Source organism: Trichechus manatus, unplaced genomic scaffold (genome assembly GCF_000243295.1).
Source record: "Trichechus manatus latirostris isolate Lorelei unplaced genomic scaffold, TriManLat1.0 scaffold00053, whole genome shotgun sequence".
In the NCBI taxonomy this organism is placed as follows: Eukaryota; Metazoa; Chordata; class Mammalia; order Sirenia; family Trichechidae; genus Trichechus; species Trichechus manatus.
Genome location: NW_004443989.1, coordinates 13,001,047 through 13,023,935, shown reverse-complemented (window position 1 = coordinate 13,023,935; position 22,889 = coordinate 13,001,047). Strand labels below are relative to the sequence as shown.

Below are 22,889 nucleotides of genomic sequence, written 5' to 3'. Positions count from 1 at the left end.
TGAAAGTGTTTCCTGAAGTAAGGGTCCAACCTAAAGAACAGGAGCTGAAGGACCTCTTCTCTTAGCTCACGCTCTCTTTGGCCAGGATCACGCCATGGAATCCTGGCCTATCCTCCCTGACCCCCATGAACCACAGTAGAGACCCTGAACATGTCACAAAAGGACATCCAGCCCACATCCTCTTCCCTCATTCTGAAACCACCTCCGGAGACCGTCTAGAAATGCGTCCTCCTAGTTCTTATCCCTTTGGGACTTATTCAGCCGCAGCCCTTCCCAGTTCCACCTCCAGACTGCCCTCCCGCCGCCACATTGCGACTCTTACATCCAATAGGTAGAATCAGATTATGTCCCACACAGGACATAAAGACTGGAGGAGCTGAGTGAGAATTGCTTCGCCACCACTCTAACACCAACTGGAAGGATGTTTGGAGTTTAGCAGACTTGCAACTTAGCCCCCCACCTCCCCTTGCTCTTGTAATCCGGATTTCCTTCTGCATTGCTTTTGCACCAACTGTGGTGAATTCGAGAAGCCAATGTGGCAGATGGAGCCCTGGTGGCTCAGTGTTTAAGAGCTTGGCTGCTAACCAAAAAATCAGCAGTTCAAATCCACCAGTTGCTCCTTGGAATCTCTATGAGGCAGTTATACTCTTTCCTATAGGGTTGGGAGACAGAATTGACTCCATGGCAATGCCTGAGGTTGGTTTTTGTTTTTTGTTTTTATTTTTGTTTTTTATTAATCGAGAGGTGGCTGCTCAGTTCAGAAGTCAAACTCCTGTGCTATTTGGAATCCCTGACTTGGCTCTCAGGCCTCCCCTGCCCTGTCTCTTGGCACGCACCCTCTGAAGTTCCCCCAAGGGTTTCCAGAAGAAGTCACCATGGTGACTTAAACAAGCCACAGGGTTGCCGCCCAAGCCACAGGAGTTAGGTTTAACCTTCCTCACTCCACAGTCAGGTGATCCAGGAGCATGGCCTCAGGTGCTGGAATAACCACATCAGATCAAAATATGCTGGACAACCTCACATTACTGGGAGTCATGGTCAAGACAAGTTCACACACATTTTGAAGGGGCACAATTCAATCCATAACAAAGGATAACATCCAAAAGTGTATTTAGTTTATAATGTTCATAATACTCTAAGCTAATATTACAGAAAATAAGAAGGAAAACATTTGTAAATTGTTCTGAAAGTTCAGCATGTATTCATGGAACAGAAAAATAAACAGAAAGCCCAAAGAATACAATCAAAATACTTAATATATGAAATGACTTTTCCTAATTAGTCTACTTAATTTATGTTCATGAGTCATGAAATATTTCATATTTTATCTATAAATTTGTACTATGTGTATATCAAACAGAAAAGAGTTCTGCAAGTGTTTTTGTGGGTAACGGTTAATTGCCTTGCTCGGGATAAACTGGGGAACTTGCAGTGCCCAGATATTCACAGGGCAGATACTCAGGAAGCCTTGAATGTCATCACTAAATGAATTTTCAGGAACAAAAAGTGGCCTTAGTGACTCCACATTAGGTATTTTGGTGAATGTAAAGATATGGGATCCATTGCTAACATCAAAAAAGGAAATGTTTCCCATATCCAGGAAAATGTGCATTCAGTGTAACCCAGGGTTTACACAGAGTTTAGTCAAAGGCACAGTGCTAGCTGGGAACATCTCTCCAACTCTCACACCCATAGTCCAGAAGACATGTTCTGAAGACAGTTGAATCTCCACTTGCTGATTAACTGATTCTTTGCAAGCACCCAGATTCCATTCTGGGCTTCTTCCCATGTTCACCTCCCAGTAATAGTGGCCAGAAGTGAACTGAGGGGAGCCAAGGGCACACATGGAGTCCAATCTCTCAGCACAATCTTCCCAATTCTGTTTGAAATATCCACACCAAATGCTTCTCAGGTTGTCAGAAATTATGAGGTTATTGCTGACTGCGTCAACATCTAAGGTCATATCCAATCCACTTGGAACTTTAGCATCCTTTGGTTCACACATAGAATCGCTCTCAGCTGCGGCTCCAGTTGCTTGATATTGGAAATCAGCTCATGCAGCTGGAAATTCTGTCTGATGTCATTCTTCTGAGTAACCATAGGGCAGAAGGGACACAATAAACCCTCCCCACGAGGCTCTGCAGTGAATTGAAGCAGTGAAAGCAGCAGGCATAGCCACGTTTCAGGTACATGGGTTTTTCAAGATAACCCTGGCATATAGGACATATGCTTGCTTTTTTAAATTGTTCAGCCATGGCCACTTTCGCTCTTCCAGCAGGTTCTTCTCTGGCCTCCAGCGTCTTCCACTGGCAGTCAGTTCTGGAATGAGGTCTACAGATTAGGAGCTTTTATAAAGAGAGTACCTCCTCCCACCTATTGACATCCTGCCTCTCTTTAACTCAATCAGATATTGATTAATTTCTGACATAAATGGGATTTTTATTGATGAAACAGAGAAGTTACCACAAGCAAAGTAGATAATTTCATATTGAGAGTGATTTATTTTAAATATGAAAAAATTGTGATAACATCATCTAGGCTAGATCTTGAATATTGTGTCTGTTAATTTGGATTTGGAATTGAAACTTTTAAAATAAAATATTTGGCATCAATTTTAATCCGTATGAATGGAGCTACTTTTAATTACTTTTTGATCACAAAAGTAAAAGCTCAGCTTAAGATCAAGGAAATAAAACCATATCAGAATTCTTTTTAGAAATCACACACATCAGTAATTTCTTTAGAAGGGCTTTTCCTCCAGATTGTTAAGATCCTATATTAATAGTCTGGTAAATAAACCCCAAAAGTGTTCATTAATACTACAGTTTAAGGACAGCCGAGGTCCTGGTTTTTGTTAATAGACTCGAAGGCACACCACCTCCAGAACAACAGCAGTATGTATATTTGGAGCCCTGGTCCTACAGTGGTTAAGAGCTAGGTTGCTAATATTTAGAGAGAAAGAGAGAGAGAGTAAGCCCTGATTAAGCAGGGTTAAGCACTTGGCTGCTAACAAGGAGGCCAGAGATTCAAACCATGCAGCAATCTACTTCCAATCTACTTGGAAAGCCTAGGGGGCAGTTCTCTTCTGTCCTACAGGGTCTCTGTGAGTCAAAATCAACACTTCGAAAATGGGTTTCATTTTTTTGGTTTATGTGCGTATGGATGGATGGATGTACATATGTATGTATATAAGTATATGCATACATGTAAATATAATCTTTATTATCGTATTAATAAATTTTATTTATTGTACAACTTCTTTACAACGTTCTTCCATTTTATGAGTTTTCTTGCTTGTAGTTTCACAGATTTTTGCTCATGTATGTTTGATCTCTAATGTGTCTTCCTCTTATATTTTAAAATATTTACTGTGGTAGAATATATATAACAAAATATTGCTATTTCAGATATTATTACCTGTACAGTTTGGTGACATTGATTACATTTTGCAACAGTCACCACTATCCGTTTCCAAATTTTTTCATTATTAACAGAAACTCAGTACCCCTTCTGTAATACCTCCCCATTTCTCTCTTCTACCCATCCCTGGTAACCACTGGTAAATTTCTGTTTCTATGTATTGGCCTATTCCAGATATTTCATATAAGTGAGATCATATAATAGTTGTCCTTTCCTGTCTGACTTAATTCATTTGGTGCAATGTTTTCAAGGACCATTCATGTCATAGCATATATCAGAACTTCATTTATCTTTGTGGCTTAGTAATATACCATTGTATATTTATACTATATTTAATGTATCCATTCTTCTGTTGATGGGCACTTGCGTTATTTTCACTGTTTGGCCCTTGTGAATAATTGTGCAATGAACGTTGGTGTACAAGTATCTGTTTGAGTGCTTGATTTCAGTTATTATGGGTATATACCTAGAAGTGGAATTGTTGGGTCGTATGATAATTCTCCATTGCCTGTCTGTTTGTCATATTGTGGTGGTTTGCATGTTGCTATGATGCTGGAAGCTATGCCATTGTATTGCAAATAGCAGAAGGGTCACCTATGGTGAACAGATTCCAGCAGAGCTTCTAGACTAATACAACCTAGGAAGAAAGGCCTGAAAATCTACTTCTGAAAATTGGCCAATGAAAACTTTATGAATCAGAATAGAAAACTGTCCATATCACATGCTTTAGAAACATCATCAGGAGACATCAAAGGCTAGAGAAGGACATCCTATTTGGCAAAGTAGAGGGCCAATGAGGATGAAGGAGACACTTTTAGATGGATTGGCACAGTATCATCAACGATGGACTGAAACAAATACCTGAGATGGTAAAGATGATGCAGGACTGGGCAACTCTTCCTTCAATTGTACATTAGTGCAACATGAGTTGGAGATGAGTCTACAGCCACTACCTATCTACCTATGGTAATTTTATGTTTATCTTTCTGAACAACTACCACATTGTTTTCCACAATGGCTGCACCTTTTTATAATAGGTGAAGGTTCCAGTTACTCCACATCCTCCCTAACATTTGTTATTTTCCTTTTTCTTTTTTTTGCAATGTTAGGGGGAATGAAGTCATATCTCCTTTTGGTTTTGATTTCCATTTCCCTGGGTGGCGCAAACGTGACTACTAACCTAAACGTTGGTAGTTCAAATACACCATGGAAAAAAAGTCAGGCAGTTATTACAGCCAAGAAAACGTTATAGAACAGTTCTACTCTGGAACATTTGGGTTTGCCATGATTTGAGACGGACTCAACAGCAATGGCTCTTTAGTTTTTCATGACTAATGACATTAAGCATTTTTTCATATGCTTGTTTGGAGTTTGTATTTCTTCTTTTGGAAAATTTCTATTCACATTCTTTGTCTGTTTTTCTTTTGGATTTGAGTTGTGTTTATTATATATCCTAGAAATTAAGATTTTATCAGATATATGCCTACCAAATATTTTCTCCCATTCAGTAGGTTATCTAAAGATTTTGGTGGTAAAGTTCTTTGATACACTTTTTTTTTAATTTTGTTGAAGTTCCATATATCTATCTTGTCTTTTTTTTTTTCCTTGTGCTTTTGGTGTCATCTCTTAGAATCTATTGTAAAAACTAGGTCCCAAAGAATCACTCCTATGTTTTTTTAAAAAGATTTTTATGGTTTCAATTCTTAAATTTAGTTCTTTGATCCATATTGAGTTCATTTTCATATATGGTGTGACATATAGGACCACTTCATTCTTTTACATGTGAAGATCCAGTTGTCCCACCACCATTCATTGAAGAGACTTTTCTTCTTCCCTTAAATAAATTTGACACCCTTGAAAAAACTGTCAATTATATAACATTGATATATGTGTCTATCATTATGTCAAGACCAGACTGTTTTGATTACAGTAGCTTTACAAACTGTTTTGAAATTAGGAAGTATGAGTCCTCCTACTCTGTTCTCCTATTTCAAGATTTTGTTGGCTATTTGTGGCCCCTTTCAATTCCATACAAATTAGAAGACTGGATTTTTCAATTTCTGTAAAAAAAGACTTGTAATTTTGACAGGGATTGCATTGAATCTGTAGATCTCTTTGGGTGGTATGGACATCTTATGCATAGTAAGCCTTCCAATCCATTAATACAGAGTATCTTTTGATTTATTTCAGTCTTCTTAAATAACTTCCAACAATATTTTACATTTTTCAGTGTACAAGTCTTTCACCTACATGGTTAAAGTTATTCCTGGGTATTTTATTCTTTTAGGTTCTCTTATCCATGGCAGTGTTTCCTTAATCTCTTTTTCAGCTTGCTCATTGCTGATGTATGGAAACCCAGTGGCTGATTTTTGTGTGTTGACCTTGTACCCTGCCACCTTGCTAAGTTCATTTATTAGTTATAATCGTTATTTCATGAATTCCTTGGGGTTTTCTATGTATAGGGTTACATCATCTGAGAAATGAGATAGTTTTACTTCCTCCTTCACAATTTACATACCTTTTTTCCCTCATTTAATATGTATGCCACATTTTGTTTCTCCATTCATCTGTTGATGGACATGTAGGTTGTTTCCACATTTTTGCTATTATGAAAAGCACTGCAATGATCTTTGGTGCACAGGTCTCTGTTTTTATTCCCACTTTCAATCATTTTATACACATACATAGGATTTCGTTTTCTGGGTCATATGGTAGTAATATGTTCAACGTTCTGAGGAACTGACAGTTTTTCACAGCAGCAGTACCATTTTACAACCCCACCATTTTACATCCCCACCAGCGATGGATGAGGGTTCCAGTTTCTTGACATCCTCGCCAACACCTATTGTTTTCTGTTTATTTTTTATTATGTTTTGTTTACCATTACTATTCCAATGGGGATGAGGTAATATCTTATTGTAGTTTCATTTGCATTGAAGAAGAGGATCTTTTCATATCCTTGATAGCCATTTTAATATCCTCTTTTGTGAAATATCTGTTCATAACTCTCTTAGTCATCTAGTGCTACTATAACAGAAATACCACAAGTGGATGGCTTTAACAAAGGAGAAATTTATTCTCTCATAGTTTCAGAGGCTAGAAGTCTAAATTCAGGATGCCAGCTCTAGGTTAAGGTTTTCTGTCTCTGTGGGTTCTGGGTGAAGGTCCTTGTCATCAATTTTCCTCTGGTCTAGAAGCTTCTCAGCCCAGGAATCCCACGTCCAAAGGACATGCTCTGCTCCAGGCCCTGCTTTCTTGGTGGTATGAGGTCCTCTTGTCTCTCTGCTCACTTCACTCTTTTATAACTCAAAAGAGATTGACTCAAAATATAATCTAATCTTGTAGACTGAGGCCTGTCTCATCAATACAACTGCTTCTAATCCTGCACATAAACATCATAGAGGTAGGAAAAATCATATCAGATGACAAAATGGTGGCGTATCACACAATACTGGGAATTATTGCCTAGCCAAGTTGACAAACATTTTAGGGGAACACAATTCAATACAAAACAAAGTCCTTTGCCCATTTTTTTTAATTGGGTTGTTTGTACATTTGTGGTTAAGTTGTATAAATTATTTGGTTTTTTTATTTTGGATATTAGACACTTATTAGATGTATGGCTACTGATTATTTTCCCCAATCTGTATATTGTCTCTTCACTTTCTTTATATCACCATATCCTTTTTATGGACCTTATGGCTAAACTAGAAGGTAGCTTATGCTCAAGGGATGAGGTCCTGGAGAAATAAAAAAGCACTCTAGAGACAGGTTCTTGACATAGAGGAAAGAACAGTTTATTTGCTATTACTAAGTATATCAAACTCCCTAACAAACAATCCCCTTTTTCTCCATCATGTTAGAATGTGTAGACAACAAATGAGTGAAAAATTAGCTTTGCTCACCATCTCCAGTGCTTCTCACACTCTGCGTCCCATTTTATTTACCTAGAGAGTATTTGACATTCTCCATGCCCAAGCCTCATGTTAAAACCAAAAAACCAAACCCATTGCCGTCAAGTCGATTCTGACCCATAGCAACCCTACAGGACAGAGTAAAACTGCCCCATAGGGTTTCCAAGCAACGCCTTGTGGATTCGAAATGCCGACCTCTTAGTTAGCTGCGTTAGTTCTTAGCCACTACGCCCAAGGGTTTCCAAGCCTCACATAAGACACAGTAAATGTATATTTCCATGGAATAGACCCATGTAATTTAAAGTTCACCAGGTGATTCATATGAGACAAATCAGTCCCCAAGAAGTGCTTCTCACAATTTAATATGCACATGAACCATTTGGGGATATTGTTATTTTGATACAGTAGGGCTAGGTTGCACCTGAAAGTCTGTATTTTTAGCAAATTACTGGTACATGGATAAAACTGTGTATAAGGAAGTTCTTTTTACCCTCAAGTTAATCAAATCTGATGATTAAATATTTATAAGGGCCTTCAATGTTTAGCTTTCGTGTAAATTAAAATATCGACATAAAATATCATATTTGTGAACATTTTATTAACATTGAAGAAAAATTTACAATACAATTTTACAATAAATGTTAACCAAAATGATCAGTAGAATATTCCCAGTAATAGTTTCCTCTTAAACATTCCCCCAGACTCAAAAACTTTAGTCTCACTACAGGGCACTGCTTAAAAGACACAGATTCCATTGATGGGTTATTCACAGTCTTTCCAAAATACAGTCACTTTCCCACCAAATACTGATTAATTGCATAGCTTTCAATGAATATTTATCCCCATATTCACTTAGTTTCTTATAAAATGACTAAATTACAAAAACTTCTAGGTTCCTGTTTGATAAGGTCCATTCTATATACAACTTAAATTTACAAAATCAAAATAAGCAATGTGTGCATGTCTCTCTTCCAACATTATGTAGGGTTCCACCATTGCACCCACACCACATCTGAAGATGTGATTCAACAAACACAGCCTGCTCCCTGCATCTTTCCCCAATGTAGCCTTTCAGTCACATACAATTCATGTGAGGCTGGACCTTGAGTCTTTCCTACCATGGAGGTCTCACTCTCAATCACTCTTCTCAGGAGAAGGAAGCCAGAAGGTCCTCAGGGAGGACACTCACAGGAATCTGGGGACAGTGTCTCTCACACTTCACAGGAACCCAAGGGCTTTGAACAGGAGGTATAGATCACTCAGGAGATAGAGAGGTGGGAGAAGTTCTGAACCTGGAGCTCCACTCTCCATTGTCCAATCTCGTGAAGACAATTCTGAGGGGTTGGCTTTGAACATGACTGAACAGTGGAGGTGGAAGGATAGGGCCATCTTCGACAGTATTCAGTTGAGGTGTACTGTGTGGAGGCTGGAGGTCAATTTTCCTGGGGACTTGGGGTGACCCTTTGGGTCCAAATTCAGTAGTATTGGAGACAGGCTGGCCAGCTTCCACATCAGATCTCTGAGTGCTCTTCTTGAGGGTCTGGAAGGTCATGAGTTTTGCTTTCTTTGCAGGATTCTGGGAATTCTGTACAAGGGCCTTGGCAGATCTTTTTCCTGGTGCTTGGGTGCTGAGTAAAGACTCCTGGCCCCTTCTACATGTGGCAGACTGTGGTCCAGATTTTGAGATCCTATCAGGACACTTGGCTTGTGCCTGGGGGTTGAGGGCATGGCCCAGGGCAAGTGTTTTTGAGGCAGACTGAGAAACATAATAAGCACAAGCATCAGATCTGCTGTCTGTTGTTTTGACCATGAGGGTAAAGTCCTGGCCAAAGTGCTTGGGTGTGGGCTGAGAGAAGTCAGTGATAGCCACTTCTTGTACTTTAGCTTGTCCATGAGGTGAGAAAAAGCTCAGGTCATGATTTTTGATAGGAGACAATGCAGGGAAGATGGATTTCAGGTCAGGTTTCCTTACAAGTGGCCATTTTGTGAGAACAGGGTCCAGGACAGCTCTCTTCTTGGTTGTGTGAATGGGCATTGGCCTGCAAGGATGCTGTGGGAGAAGACACCACAGTTGAGATGTATTAGAACTTCCTTCAAGTTAAGAGGAGATAAAAATCAAACAAACATAAAGGCATAGAACTTATCAAATTTTCTTAACAGTAAAAGAAATACAGGCAGTCACTTCGCATACGAAGAAGTACTCAACCTCAGTTGTGTTCAGGAGACACTAAAGTACAATATCAACTTCATATACTGTTCCCATCAGACTGGAAAATATAAACTTTCTTAATATTGTGTCTTCCTAAATTATGTGGAAATAAGCTATTTCCTACACTCTTCTATGGAGTGTACATGGCTAAGGCTCTTTTGAAGGCAGATTGATGGCTAATGTGTTTTCAAGGGACATTTGGGAATATGTATCACAATTTAAAAGATGCATATTCTTGCATGTAGGAGTCTACCTTTTGGAAGGCATCTGTTTAAATCACTACCACATGTGCATAGAAATGTTCCCACTAGCATGTTTTGGTAGGCACACAAGTAATCTTACAACAACAAAGACACAAAAAGAAAATGGCATCTGAAATATATACAAATAATTTGGAATCCTATTGCCCAGAATAGAATTTTAAAAACTCTTCACACAGAAGGGGTATGGGAGTGAAGAAAATCAGAGTTACACAGAGGACAAATAGAGTAAGAAACCTGTTTGACTCACCCTTAAATAGTCACAAGATTCTGTCAATTCCTTCCAATTTAGCTGCTGTTTCCCTTGGGGTCTCTTGGGAAATTTCTGGAGTACGGCTTTCCTCTCATGCTGTTCTTGCCTTCAGGGGAAAAAAAAATAACATGTTAAGTGGACATGTCCCAACTTCCTGTCCCAACCTAGGATAAATATTCCTGGGGCCCAGGACCATTCACTGTTTTAGGGTGAGGGAGATGTTGAACCACTGTGATCTTTTCCAAGGCTGCCCATTCTCTCATCTCAGATTCATCCACCAACCTCATTCAGCCCCCTAGATTTTATCCATTAAGTACTTTAATTTAGACTCTGTTGTTTTGTCCCTGCCATGTGCAAAGATTCAAGATGTGCCCTGGCCCCTCCTTTTAGTGATTCTCCAAGACTAGAATGATCTCCTGAATCTGGACACCTGGAAGATATTGAGCTCTTATCTATTTCTCCCTAGTTCCCCTGTCTTGTCTGAAAATGGCTGAGTATGTGGCATAGAAATGAAAACACACCATCCATCTCCTTTGATACCCAAAGGCTTTCCATGTCCTCACCTTTGTCTTTGTTCCTTCTCTCTTTCCATACTGTTAAAGGGTCTTGGGGCTTGGAATCCCTGGGGCTTCTTAGGCTCCAGGTTCTCCTTCTTCTTATTTGGGCCCAAGGCCTGGGGGACTAGGGCCCCAGACCAGCACTTTATGGGGCACCTCTTGCTTCTTATTGTGTGCCCAAAAGCCCCGCAGTTCTTGCACTTCTTCTGTAGGTGGAGAAGGAGAGTGGTCAGTGACTCAGCAGAAATGACAGGCAGCTTTCAAAGGTCAATATAAGATTAGATTTTAGACTTGGGTATTGGTTTGGGGAAAGGAACAACTGCATATGCCCAAATAAGTGTAAGAAATTTCAGGATATTATGGTCCTGTCAAGTCAGAGCAGGGGGACTGGGAGGAAGAACAGGAGAGTCTAAGGAAGAGGATTATGAGCCAGATTTCAAGAACTTGACAAACACTAGGCTGGAAAGGACGCTAAATAGGGAGTAAGATTCCTCCTCAAAGACTCTGAATGAGCTAATTAGCCAGGTGAGCAGTCACAAGCCAGGCCAGCCTTGAATGAGTAAGAACAACTTTGTTACAGACACAGAAGATTACATGTTCAAACCCTCTCTCTGGAATCCACGCAGCCCCTCTGGTTCCCGAGAGGTCCAAGCCTGCACTTACCCTTGGATCCTCCTGCTCTGGTTGGGGAGCCCTCTGCTCCACTGGTCCCCTCCATTGCTTCTTCATGTTCTGGGGTTTATGGGGTCTGTGAGGCTGACGCTGTGTGTAATAAAGTGCTGTCTGCCTCATCTCCTTGAAGCTTCAGTCCAGTCTTCCTCAGAAATCGATTTTGGGTTTCCTGAATCACAAGATAAGGAAAATATTTGACATAGACAGAGACAAAATTCCTCATGCACCTTCTTCTCCAAGTGGGTCTGAAGGTATCTCATTGCTCATTAACTCAAAGCTAAATCATTTTCCTCTCCTTATAAAGTGATGTCATCCTCTGTCACGATTACTTACTTCTACAATGGGACCCGGCCACAGACGAGACTCTTGACACATAAATAGTGAATTAGGATTTGTACCATTGAATGCCTGATTTTGATTTTTACAGTCTAGCATAATCGACTGTATTAGAAAAAATAAAGCCGAAGTTTCCCTAGACTTACAAAACAATAGAAGGTTATGGGAATGCTGTGTCTAATTCTTTGGCAAACATATAGAAGTCTAGAAAAAAACTAAGTTTTATTCTTAAAACCTGAAATTTCTATCCGTTACATGACAAGAGGCAATTTCCAATAACAAATTAACACATAAAATTGTTGTCTCCCCTATTTTGTCCTGTAAGCCTTCATCTTAAGTGAGAATAACAGCATTATTAGAAGAGCGTAGTCAATGTCACTTAAATGTGTAAGTAAAAAAATTTTTGAAATGGCGTATCTTTGGCTATGTGTATTTTCACAAAAAAAAAAAAGTTGAGAATTTAGAGGGTTAAAATGTTGTGGGGTTGTTAACCAATGTCATAAAACAGCATGTGTGTTACTGTTACATGAGAAACTATCTGTTATGTAAGCCTTCACCTGAAGTACAATAAAATATTAAAAAAAAAAAAATTGTTGTCTCCCCTGTTAGACTGGGAGATTCACAGCTGATGACCTGGACTGTTTTATTCAGTGGTTTACCTTCATTGTCTCACTCTATAACTAGTTTCTAATTAATGTACAATGCATCTATGTGAACTAAGAATGAACAATTATTTAGTCTTTCAATTACATTGGCAAAACCACCAAGACTATACAACTACTTATGAACCATCTCACACAAATCAAGGCACTGGGTTATATTTCAAATTTAAATCTTAATGTAATAATTAGAATTCAGAATGATGCATTTTATCAGTCTTTAAAGTTTTAAAGAATACTTACCCCAGTATCGAAAGTCAAACCACTATAGATTTTTATAAGTACTATTTCACTGAGCATTTAAAACAATTAAAATTTTTTAAAAAAACTAACCTGAAATCCAGCTGTCTTTCTCCTGTCTGTCAATAAATCTTCAATAGATGGATTCTGGGACCCCTCAGTGGTGCAGTGTCCAGGACGTGTGATGAAAGGTCACTCCTAGGGACGTTTCCAAAATAGAGAGTAAGATTCCTCATCAAAGACTCCCAATGGAGAAGAGATTACTAACTGGCAGAGGAGGCCAGACTTGAAAGAGTAAGAACGATAGAGTTACAGGCTTTTATATTGTTTCAAAGTCATGTGATTGCATATGCTCTTTAATCCAAACAATCCAATCCAGTCAGTTCAATTAATCCAATAAGTGTAACTCAATCTCACATGATCTAATAAAATCTTTAGATTGGATCCCATGTATTGTAATTCATTCAATATAATGCAATCAATCCAATCAAATTCAATTTGACTTTATCCAATCACATTTACTTAATCTAGTTAATCTAATACAATCACAACTATCTAATCACCTAACTTCTTAATTTATTGTTTAAGATTTCCAGTAACCAAAAAAAAAAAAAAAAATTTTAAATCAAGACACAGTGCCGAGCTGAGCCATATTGGAGCCTGAGGCAAAAAAAAAAAAAAAAAAAAAAAAAAAGAATCAGGAACCAGAAGCAGCAGAGGGAGGAATCCAGTGGAAGAAGTGAGGTAAAGTGTGAATGGAGGTGCCCAGAGATTCACGTGGGACCAAGTAGTAGAGCGGGGTGTGGGTGGGGATGGTGCCAGATCCTGGCTACCAAGGTCGTAAGGTCCAGGCTTCCCAGACATGTAACACTGGGCACAAGAGTACTGACAATCTGCCCTCCTCAGACCTTCTGGGACACAAGTCAACTCAGATCTCACAGATAGGCACTGGGCCCCAGGGGAATATGGACAGGACTTTCATGCACTATGAGGAGTCAAAGGGAAGATAGACTCAGGCTGAGTTGGATGGGTGGAGTCCCTTGAGAGGGGCCAGTGGGGATAGGGTGGGTGGGTGCTTGTGTGTTAAGGGGCTGAAGAGATGAGGAGATGGAGTCTGAGTCAAAGACAGAGGAGGGACCTGGTGAGTAAGCTGGAATTTCTACGTCTAATTGGTTTGAATGTGTTTTTGAAGTAAGAGTCCAACCTAAAGAACAGGAGCTGAAGGGCCCCCTCTCTTAGCTCAGGCTCTCTGTGGCCAGGATCAGGCCATGGAGTCCTGGCCTTTCCACTGGGCCCCCTAGGAACCGCGGTGGAGATCCTGGACATGACACAAAAAGACCTCCAGCCCACATCCTCTGTTCCCATACTGAATCCACCCCTGGAGACCACCCAGAAATGCGTCCTCCTAGTTCTCACCCCTTTGGGACTTATTCAGCCACAGCCTTTCCCAGTTCCACCTCCAGACTGTGCTCCTGCCCCCAAATTGAGACTCCTACATCTAATGGGTAGAATCGGATTATGTCCCACACGAGACATAAAGACTGGAGCAGCTGAGTGAGAATTGCTTAGCCATCATCCTAATGCCAGGTGAAAGGAGGTGTGGAGTTTAGCAAGCTCGCAGGGGACCCACCCCTCATCCCTCACTGTTGTAATCCGGATTTCCTCTTGCATTGCTTTCGCCCCAAGTGTGCTGAATTGGAGCATGGTTAAGAGCTACAGCTTCTAATCCACCAAATGCTCCTTGGAAACTCTATGCAGCTCTCTGTCCTATAGGATTGCTATGAGTTGGAATCGACTGGATGGCAACTTGTTTAGTTTTTTTGCTTTAAGTGAGAGATGGAGCACTGGCAGCTCAGGGGTTAAGCAGTCAGCTGCTAACCAAAAAGCCGGCAGATCAATCCACCAGCCGCTCCTTGGACACCCTATGTGACAGTTACAGTGTGTCTTATTGGGTAACTGTGAGTCAGAATCTACATCACTGCAAAGGGTTTGTTTGCTTTATTTTTTTTAATCAAGAGGGGGCTGCTGAGTTCAGAAGTTAAGCTACTATGCTGTTTGGAATCGCTGGCTGGGCTCTCAGGCCCCACCTGCCATGTCACATGGCTTACCTCCTCTGAAGTTCCAGCCAAGGTTTCCAGAAGCGGTCTCCATGGTGATGGTAAACAAGCCACAGTGGACCCTGACCAAACCACAGCAGTTAGGGCTTAACCACACTGAATCCACAGGTCAGGTGATCCAGGAAACTGGCCTCAGTTGCCCAGGTGTAATCAAGTGGGACCTGGAGGAACCGAGATGCCTGGGAGCACGACCAGGCCAGGGGGCTGCCATCTTTCAGCACACAGAGCTGGGGCTCTGCTGGCAGTGATTGGGAACATCAGAAACAGCAACAGCGACCAGCAGAGGTGGGAATCCAATGGAAGGAGGAAGGAAAAGAGCAGACAACAGGCCAAGACATTCACCTTCGCCCAAGGCAGTAGAGAAGGCATTCAGGTGGGAAAGCTACCAGGAGCCAAAGAGCCTCCTGGCCAGGCAGACCGCGGGGTTTCTTCCAGACATTGGACCCGAGTACTGACAAGCAACCCTCCTCACTGTAGACAGATCATCTTTAACAATGGTGAATAGGATGAATCATTTTTCCAGTATTCAAAGATTTTCACATCTAAGAATTTTTTTTTTGGGGGTGGTGTCTTACTTACCTAGCACTCCTATAACAATTACCACAAGTGGACAGCTTTAACAAACAAATTTATCTCTCACAGTCTAGGAAGCTAAAAGCCCAAATTCACGGCACCAGCTCCTGGGGAACACTTTCCTATTCTGTTAATTCTAGGAAAATATCCTTGTCATCAATGTCTCCTGGTCTAGGACCTCTCAGCACAGGAACCCTGATCCAAAGGACTTTCTCTCCTCTCCAGCACTTCTTTCTTGGTGGCAGGAGGACCCTCTCCTCTCTGCTCAATTCTCTCTTTCATATCTGAAAAGAGAATGACTCATATACAACTTAATACTATAGATTAAGTCCTGCCTCATTAACACAACTGCCTCTAATCCTGCCTCACTAACATCACAGAGGTTAGAATTTACAACACATAGAATAATCACATCAGATCACAAAATGCTGCACAACCATGCTGTACTGGGAGTCATGGCCAAGCCACTTGGTGGACAGACATTTTAGGGGGACACAATTCAATCCAGAAGAAGGGAAAACAGCCAAAGATTTATTTAGTTTATAACTTCCATCGTACACTAAGCTGATGTTACAGAAAATAAGAAGGAAGACATTTGTAAATTGATCTGATATTTCAGGATATATTTATGGAACTAAAACGAAAACATAAAACCCAAAGAATACAATAAAGATACTTAATATCTGAAATGATTTTTCCTAATTACTCGTTGCCATCAAGTCAATTCCAACTCATAGCAACCCTATAATCTACTTAATCTATGTTCATGATTCATGAAATATTTTATGTTTTTCTGCTATAAATTTGTACGGTGTGTATATCAAACAGAAAAGTGTTCTATAAGTGTTTTGTGGGCAAAGGTTAATTCCTTTCTCAGGATAAACTGAAGAACTTTCAGTGCCTGGATTCATTACAGGGCAGACACTCGGGAAGCCTTAAGTGTCATCACTAACTTGATTTTCAAGAGTAATAAATGGTCATAGAGGCTCCACAGTAGGTATTTTTTTGAATGTAAAGATATGAGATCCATAGCTAATGTCAAAAAAGGAAACGTTTCCCATATCCATATCTAGGAAAATCCCCACTTGGTGTAACCCAGGGTTCACACAGAGGTTAGTCAAAGGCACAGTGCTGGCTGCAAACATCTCTCCATCTCTCGTACACACAGTCCAGAAGCCATGTTCTGAAGACAGTTGAATCTCCACTTGCCAATTAACTGATTCTTTGAAAATCCTCACATCCCATTCTAGATTTGTTCCCAAGTTCACTTTCCAGTAACGGCATCCAGATGTGAACTGAAGGGATCCAAGGACACACATCCAGTTGAATCTCTCAGCACAGTCTTTACTATTCTTTTTGAAATATCCCCATTGAACACTCCTCATGTTGTAAGAAATGATGAGGTTATTGTTGGCTGTGTCAACATCTAAGTTCATATCCACTTGGAACTTCGGCATCCTTGGGTCCACACGTAGAATAGCTCTCAGCTGGGGCTCAAGTTACTTGATATTGGAAATCAACTCATGCAGCTGTAAATTCTCTGATGTCATTCTTCTGAGTAACCATAGGGCAGAAGGGACACAATAAACCCTCCCCACGAGGCTCTGTCTGCAGTTAATTGAAGCAGTGAAAGCAGCAGGCATATCCACATTGCAGGCACATGGGTTTTTTCAAGACAGCCACAACATATGAGACACATGCTTGCTATTTTAAATTGTTCAGCCATGGCCACTTTTGCTCTTATTGCAGGTTCTTCTCTGGCCTCCAGCATCTTCCACTAGCAGTCAGTTCTGGAATGAGGTCCACAGACAAGGAGCTTTTATAAAGAAAGTACATTCTCCCACCTATGACATCCTGCCTCTCTTTAATTCAATTACTTTTTGGTTAAATTCTGAGATAAATGGGATTTTTATTGATGAAACAGAGAACTTATCACAAGCAAAGTAGATAATTTTATCTTGAGAGTGATTTATTTTAAATATGAAGAAATTCTTATAGTAGCATCCAGGCTAGATCTAGATGTTGATTTGGATTTAGAATTGAAACTTTGAAGACAAAATATTTGGCAATAATTTTAATCCCTATGAATGGAGCTACTTTGAATTACTTTTGGATCACAAAAGTAAAACCTCAGCTTTAGATCCAGGAAATAAAACCATATCAGAAGTCTTTTTAGAAATCACACTCATCAGACCACAGTAATTTCTTTAGAAGTGCTTTTCCTCCAGATTGTAAAGATTCTATCTTAATAGTAGGGTACATAGACCCCAAAACTGTTCCCCAATACTCCAGATCAAGGCCAGTCAAGGTCCGGGTTATTTGTGAATAGATTCAACAGCACACCACCACCAGAATAACAATATGTATATCTGGAGCTCTGGTGGCCCAGTCGTTGAGAGCTAGGCTGCTAGTATTTAGAGAAAAAGAGAGAGAACAAGCCCTGATTAAGCAGGGTTAAGCACCTGGCTGCTAACAAGAAGGTTGGAGGTTCCAACCGTGTGGCAATCTGCTTCCAAAAAGATTACAGCCTTGGAAAGCATATGGGGGCAGTTCTATTCTGTCCTATAGGGTCACTGTGACTCGAAATCAACACTTCAGCAACAGGTTTGGATTTTTCGTTTATGTATGTATGTATGTATATAAGTGTATACATACATGTATGTATAATATATAATTATTATATTATTATCTTAATAATAGCAATAAAACACCAGTAAACGTCTTTCTGGTATTCTCTGATTTCAGCCAAGATCCATATGACATCAGCAATGATATCCCTTGTTCATGTCCTCTTCTGAATCCGGCTTGAATTCCTGACAATTCCATCTTGATGTACTGCTACACCGACTTTGAATGATCTTCAGCAAAATATACATGTGTGTCATATTAACGACATCGTTTGATAATTTCCACATTCTGTTGGATTACCTTTCTTGGAATGGGTACAAATATAAATCTCTTCCAGTTGGTTGGCCAGGTAGCTGTCTTCCAAATTTCTTGACATAGACGAGTGAGCACCTCCAACATTGTATCCATTTGATGAAACATGTCAGTTGATATTCCATCAATTCCTGAAGCCTTGCTTTTTGCCAATGCCTTCAGTGCAGCTTGGACTTCTCCCTTCATTACCATCAATTCTTGATCACGTGCTACCTCATATGCTACCCCACACATCTGTCAGTTTGTTGTATTGTGGTGGCTTGTGTGTTGCTGTGATGCTGGAAGCTATGTCACAGGTATTGCAAATACAAACAGGGTCAGCAAGGGTGAAGAGGTTTAAGCTGAGCTTCAAGACTAAGATAGACTAGAAAGAAGGACCTGGTGGTCTACTTTTGAAAAATTAGCCAGAGAATATCATATGAATAGCAAGAGGTCATTAAAAAGACAGGAAAGAAAGAAAAGACCAAAACTGATGTCAGAAGAGACTCTGACTTGCCCTTGAAGGTAGAGTAGCTAAAGCAAGGGGAAGAAATGATGAAGTAAAACAGCTAAACAGATTTCATAGAGGGGGCTCCGGAAGACAACGGAAATTATTATTATGAAATGTGCAAAGACCTGGACTTCGAAAACCAAAACAGAAGAAAATGCTCGATGTTTCTCAAGCTGAAAGAACTGAACAAAAAATTCAAGCCTTGAGTTGCAATATTGAAGCATTCCTGGGGGAAAGTATTAAACGATGCAGGAATCATCAAAAGAAGATGGAAGAAATACACAGTCACCATATCAAGAAGAATTAGCCAACCTCCAACCATTTCAAGAGGTAACATGATCAAGAACCAACTACACTAAAGCAAATACGTAGAAACCAAAAACTATCAGTGGTTCTGTAGTACATAGGGTCTCTCTGAGTAGGAAACCACTCCATGGCACCTAACAACGACAGTGGTGGGAGGGAGTGGGAAGGGGTTTTTGGCTAGGGGCCATTGAGTTTATGTTAATGATGTTGGATTAAGTGAGAAAAAGATTGTGAGAATGGCCGACAACATTGAGAATGTAATCGTCGTCATTGAATGACACAGGTTGAAATTGTTAAATTTGCACATGATTTGTTGTGTATATTTTGAAAAAATTAAAAAAAGAAAAAAAAATTCGAGGCTGTGTTGGAAAATCTTCTGTCTATTCTGAGAACAGACTTGTGTTTCAGCCAAGAAGGAGTACCCTTACTTCTCTTAGATACTCCTTTTTGAAACTAAAATCTTTCACTATAACAAAATAAACAAGTAGAGACAGACACTGAGGAGAAGGAAAAAGAAGGGAAACCCTCTAAGGCGTTGAGAAGCTACAGCGCAGCAATTCCCCTGGTTTTCCTAATTGTCTACTGTTTATCCCACACAGAAGCCTACAGCCTGAAACCACCAACAGGCACGGATAAAAGACCCGATCTTCCTGTCTTCCTGGGAATCAGGCAGCACTCTAGTTCTACTGCACAGATGGTGTCTGAATGACTTAGCAGGCAGCTAATCTTCCATCACTTTGCCACCTGAATCAGGTGGAAGTCCTTTTTTTTTTTTTTTAAGGATCATAAGATCAGGAGGGCTGCATGGGGAGCTGAGGCTTTACCCCCTTCTTAAATCAATACAGAACAAGATGGAACAAGTCAGGGATAATAAACGAACCAGGTTTCTCCCATCCCGTGGTCACTGAGGAATTCTATGAAGCTGAAACTCCACATCCATCAGCAGCTATAACTTTGAACACGGCAGTGCAAAACAGATCTCGTTGGAAGTCATGTCCACATTCTGTTTTTTTCTATGCATCAGAGGGTGCTGCTGGGCAGCTGAGCATCTACCCCCTCCTAGCATCAACAAAGTGGAGCAACATGGAGCCAGAAAAGGTGGTATCTTCTGCTTTTCCCTCCCCTGGTGTCAGGGTGGCGTAGTGGGAGTTAAGCACCAACACACCCTCCTATAATGAGACAGTGTGAGTTAGTCCTCCATTTCACCACTCCCTGGGGACTGGAGCACCTAGTGGGAAAATGAACTTGAACTCACACTGGGAGACAACAACAAGGTATGATGCTGTGCCCCATTTTCACCATCAATCCACCAACACTCCTTGTCAGCTAAGGCTCCAAAGTATATCACAAACTTGCCCGCTTTTCCCATATACAATGGACTGCTAATCCTCACCTGGACTTCTTCAGAAGCATCATGAGCAGTCCTCTCTATTCACTGTTCTCATTCTATGCTGGCCATAGGCAATTCCTAAGACATAAATTCTTTCTTGTTTGAAGACTGGAGAACAAAATCAACCTTCTACAAGGAATGATTTTTCCTCCTCATGAAAAGACTTTAATCACACATATTAATATTAAAAGAAAAATGGTCTATTATTACTCAGCATAATGTTTCATGTTTTGTAAGACAAAAACCAATGTAACAGATTTTCCATTGAAGTGGATTACTTCATTTTTGCTATTTGTTACCAGATACTAATTCATAATTTCCAAAACCATTTTAACATTCTATATCCTTATGGTATGTATTTATAATAATTATGCATTTCACAGAGGTCTCAATTATTGTCTCAACTGCATGCTAAAAATTCTCCGTTGAGTATTTTCCCAGTATGAATTTTCTGATGTGAACTCAAGCTGAAAGCTTTTTCACTGTGACTTTAGAATTAGTATCTCGTCAATCTGATATCTTTAATGTTAACTAGGAATGAGAGCTCACTGTAGACTTTTAACCATTCATTGCACTGAGAGTGTTTTGTACATGTAGGAATCCTCTCCCGTCCCCAAAGTGTTGCTCCATGAGTAATGGTATTTACACGTTTATTTCATTGAATGTTTTCTGCAGCATGAGTTATCTGGTGCTCCCCAAGCAGCTTGCTACTCCTAGCAAAGCCTTTCCTGCTACTTTACTTTTTCAGGGTTTATTCCTACTGTGAGTTTTCTTGTGTATTTCAATGCTGGAACTCCAGCTGAAGGTTCTTCCACAGTTAATACCAAAGTAGGGTTTATCTCCATGTGAATTCTCTGGTAACTTAAAATGGGAAATTTTTGGTGAAGGCACTACCTCAGGTATTACAGAAATAGAATATCTACCTCTTGTGAGTTTTCTGGTGTGTATAAAGGTGAGAGTTGATGACACATAAATTGTATCTCCCCTGTGTGAGTTCTCGTGTATAAGTAAATTTGGAAGCTGTGTCTGAAGGCTTCTCCACATTCGTTGTATTTATAGGTGCCTCTCCAGCGTGACTTCTCACATGTTCTTGAAGACTGGCACTTTTATTAAATGCTTTCCCACATGGCTGACATTTATATGGCTTCTCTCCAGTATAAATGAATTCATGTTGTTGAAGGTTTCCATAGTCACTATAGGTCCTTCCACAGTGATTACAAGTGTAGAGTTTCTCCCCTATGTGAGTTCTTTCATGTTGTCTAAGATGAGAACTTTGAATAAATGCTTTCCCGCATGGCTGACATTTATGGTTTCTCTCCATTGTGAAAGCGCTCATGTTGTTGAAGATTTGTATAGTCACCGAAAGCTCTTCCACAGTGATTAACGACATGGGATTTCTCTCCCATGTGAGTTCTTTCATGTCGTCTAAGGTCAGAATATCCTCTAAAAGCTTTTCTACATGACTGATGTTTATATGGTTTCTCTCCCGTGTGAGTAATTTCATGTTGTCTGAGATTAGAGCATTGTCTAAAGGCTTTCCCATACTGATAACATTTATATTGCTGATCGGTAAGAATTAGCATACGTCAATTAAATAATGAATGAAAACTGTAGGCTCTTCCAGATTCATTGCAAATATAGGGTTTCTCTCCTATGTGAGTTAAACCTGTTAAGTAGGAGGGGAACAACCCTCAGGCTGAGCTGGTTGGGCGAAGCTCCTTTGTAAGACAGCCTGGGATAGTGTGAGTGGCCATATGTTAGTGCTGTTGGGCTGAAGGCATGAGAAATGGAGACATGAGTAGAGGATGAGATCAGTAGAGAGAGCTGGCGACTACATGGAGATTTCTAGGACAAGTTGGCTTTGAATGGGGTTCTGGAAGGAAGGATCCAGCTGAAAAAACAGGAGTTGAAGGGATTCGTTTCTGTGCTCAGGCTCTCTCTGGCCAGGATCAGGCCCTGGGAATCTTGGCTTTCTTCCTAGCCTCTCAGGATTGGCCCTGGAGACCACAGACATATTGCAAAGTTACCCTGAACACACTTCCCTTGCCTCTATCTGTACTCCACCCTGGAGACCACCTAGTTAGATGATCCCATAATCTATGCCACATTGGACCAATCAGCCACAGCTTTTCCATGTTTCACCTCCCAATTTAGTCTCTGCCCCCCTCACACCTCTGATATTTCCCCAGATTGGTAGAATTAGGAAGTATCCAAAAAGTACACAGACATAGAAACAGCTGAATGACAAAGTCTTGCCCATCATCCTAATGTCAGGTTGAAGGGAGGTGCGGAGCCTAGCAAGCCATCTCTGTGCTTCCGCCACCACTGTTGTAATCTGGGCTTCTGATCTGCAATGCCATGCAAGAGGTGGCCTGTCCTTCAGCATATTGTGACCTGAGACTCTGCTGGCAGTGTGTAGGAGAAAAAGGAACCAGAAGTAGCTACTAGCAAAAGAACGAATATAATGGAAGAAGGAATGTAAAGTGTGAATGGAGGGGCCCAAACTTTCACTGGGACCAAGATGGTAGAGCCGGATGTGAGTGGGGAAGGTGC

At 40.4% G+C, this 22,889-nt stretch overlaps 1 protein-coding gene and 2 pseudogenes across 1 annotated transcript; all 3 read right to left on the bottom strand.

The window, feature by feature from the left end:
- Positions 1-1,394: 1,394 nt before the first annotated feature.
- LOC111820833 (ret finger protein-like 4A-like protein 1) lies at positions 1,395-2,535 on the bottom strand (annotated as a pseudogene).
- A 6,054-nt stretch (positions 2,536-8,589) lies between these two features.
- On the bottom strand, positions 8,590-14,671 carry LOC111820840 (putative protein FAM90A13P). The gene is made up of 4 exons (XM_023732522.1): positions 14,629-14,671; positions 10,620-10,737; positions 10,054-10,162; positions 8,590-9,384 (listed from the first exon to the last, which is right to left on the bottom strand). Exons 1-4 carry the CDS (start codon positions 14,669-14,671, stop codon positions 8,590-8,592), a joined length of 1,065 nt encoding a protein of 354 aa, XP_023588290.1.
- A 1,303-nt stretch (positions 14,672-15,974) lies between these two features.
- LOC111820839 (ret finger protein-like 4A-like protein 1) lies at positions 15,975-16,936 on the bottom strand (annotated as a pseudogene).
- Between the last annotated feature and the right edge of the window lie 5,953 nt (positions 16,937-22,889).

Bases quoted from the DNA above. Each gene is read 5' to 3' on its own strand.
- LOC111820840 (XM_023732522.1), bottom strand. From the start codon at position 14,671: ATGGAGACCGCTTCTGGAAACCTTGGCTGGAACTTCAGAGGAG. The intron at 10,738-14,628 runs GTAAGCCATGTG...CTGGGGCCCTAG, and splicing joins TGGCTGGAACTTCAGAGGAG to TCCCCCAGGCCTTGGGCCCA. The intron at 9,385-10,053 runs GTGAGTCAAACA...CTTCTCCCACAG, and splicing joins AATCTTGTGACTATTTAAGG to CATCCTTGCAGGCCAATGCC.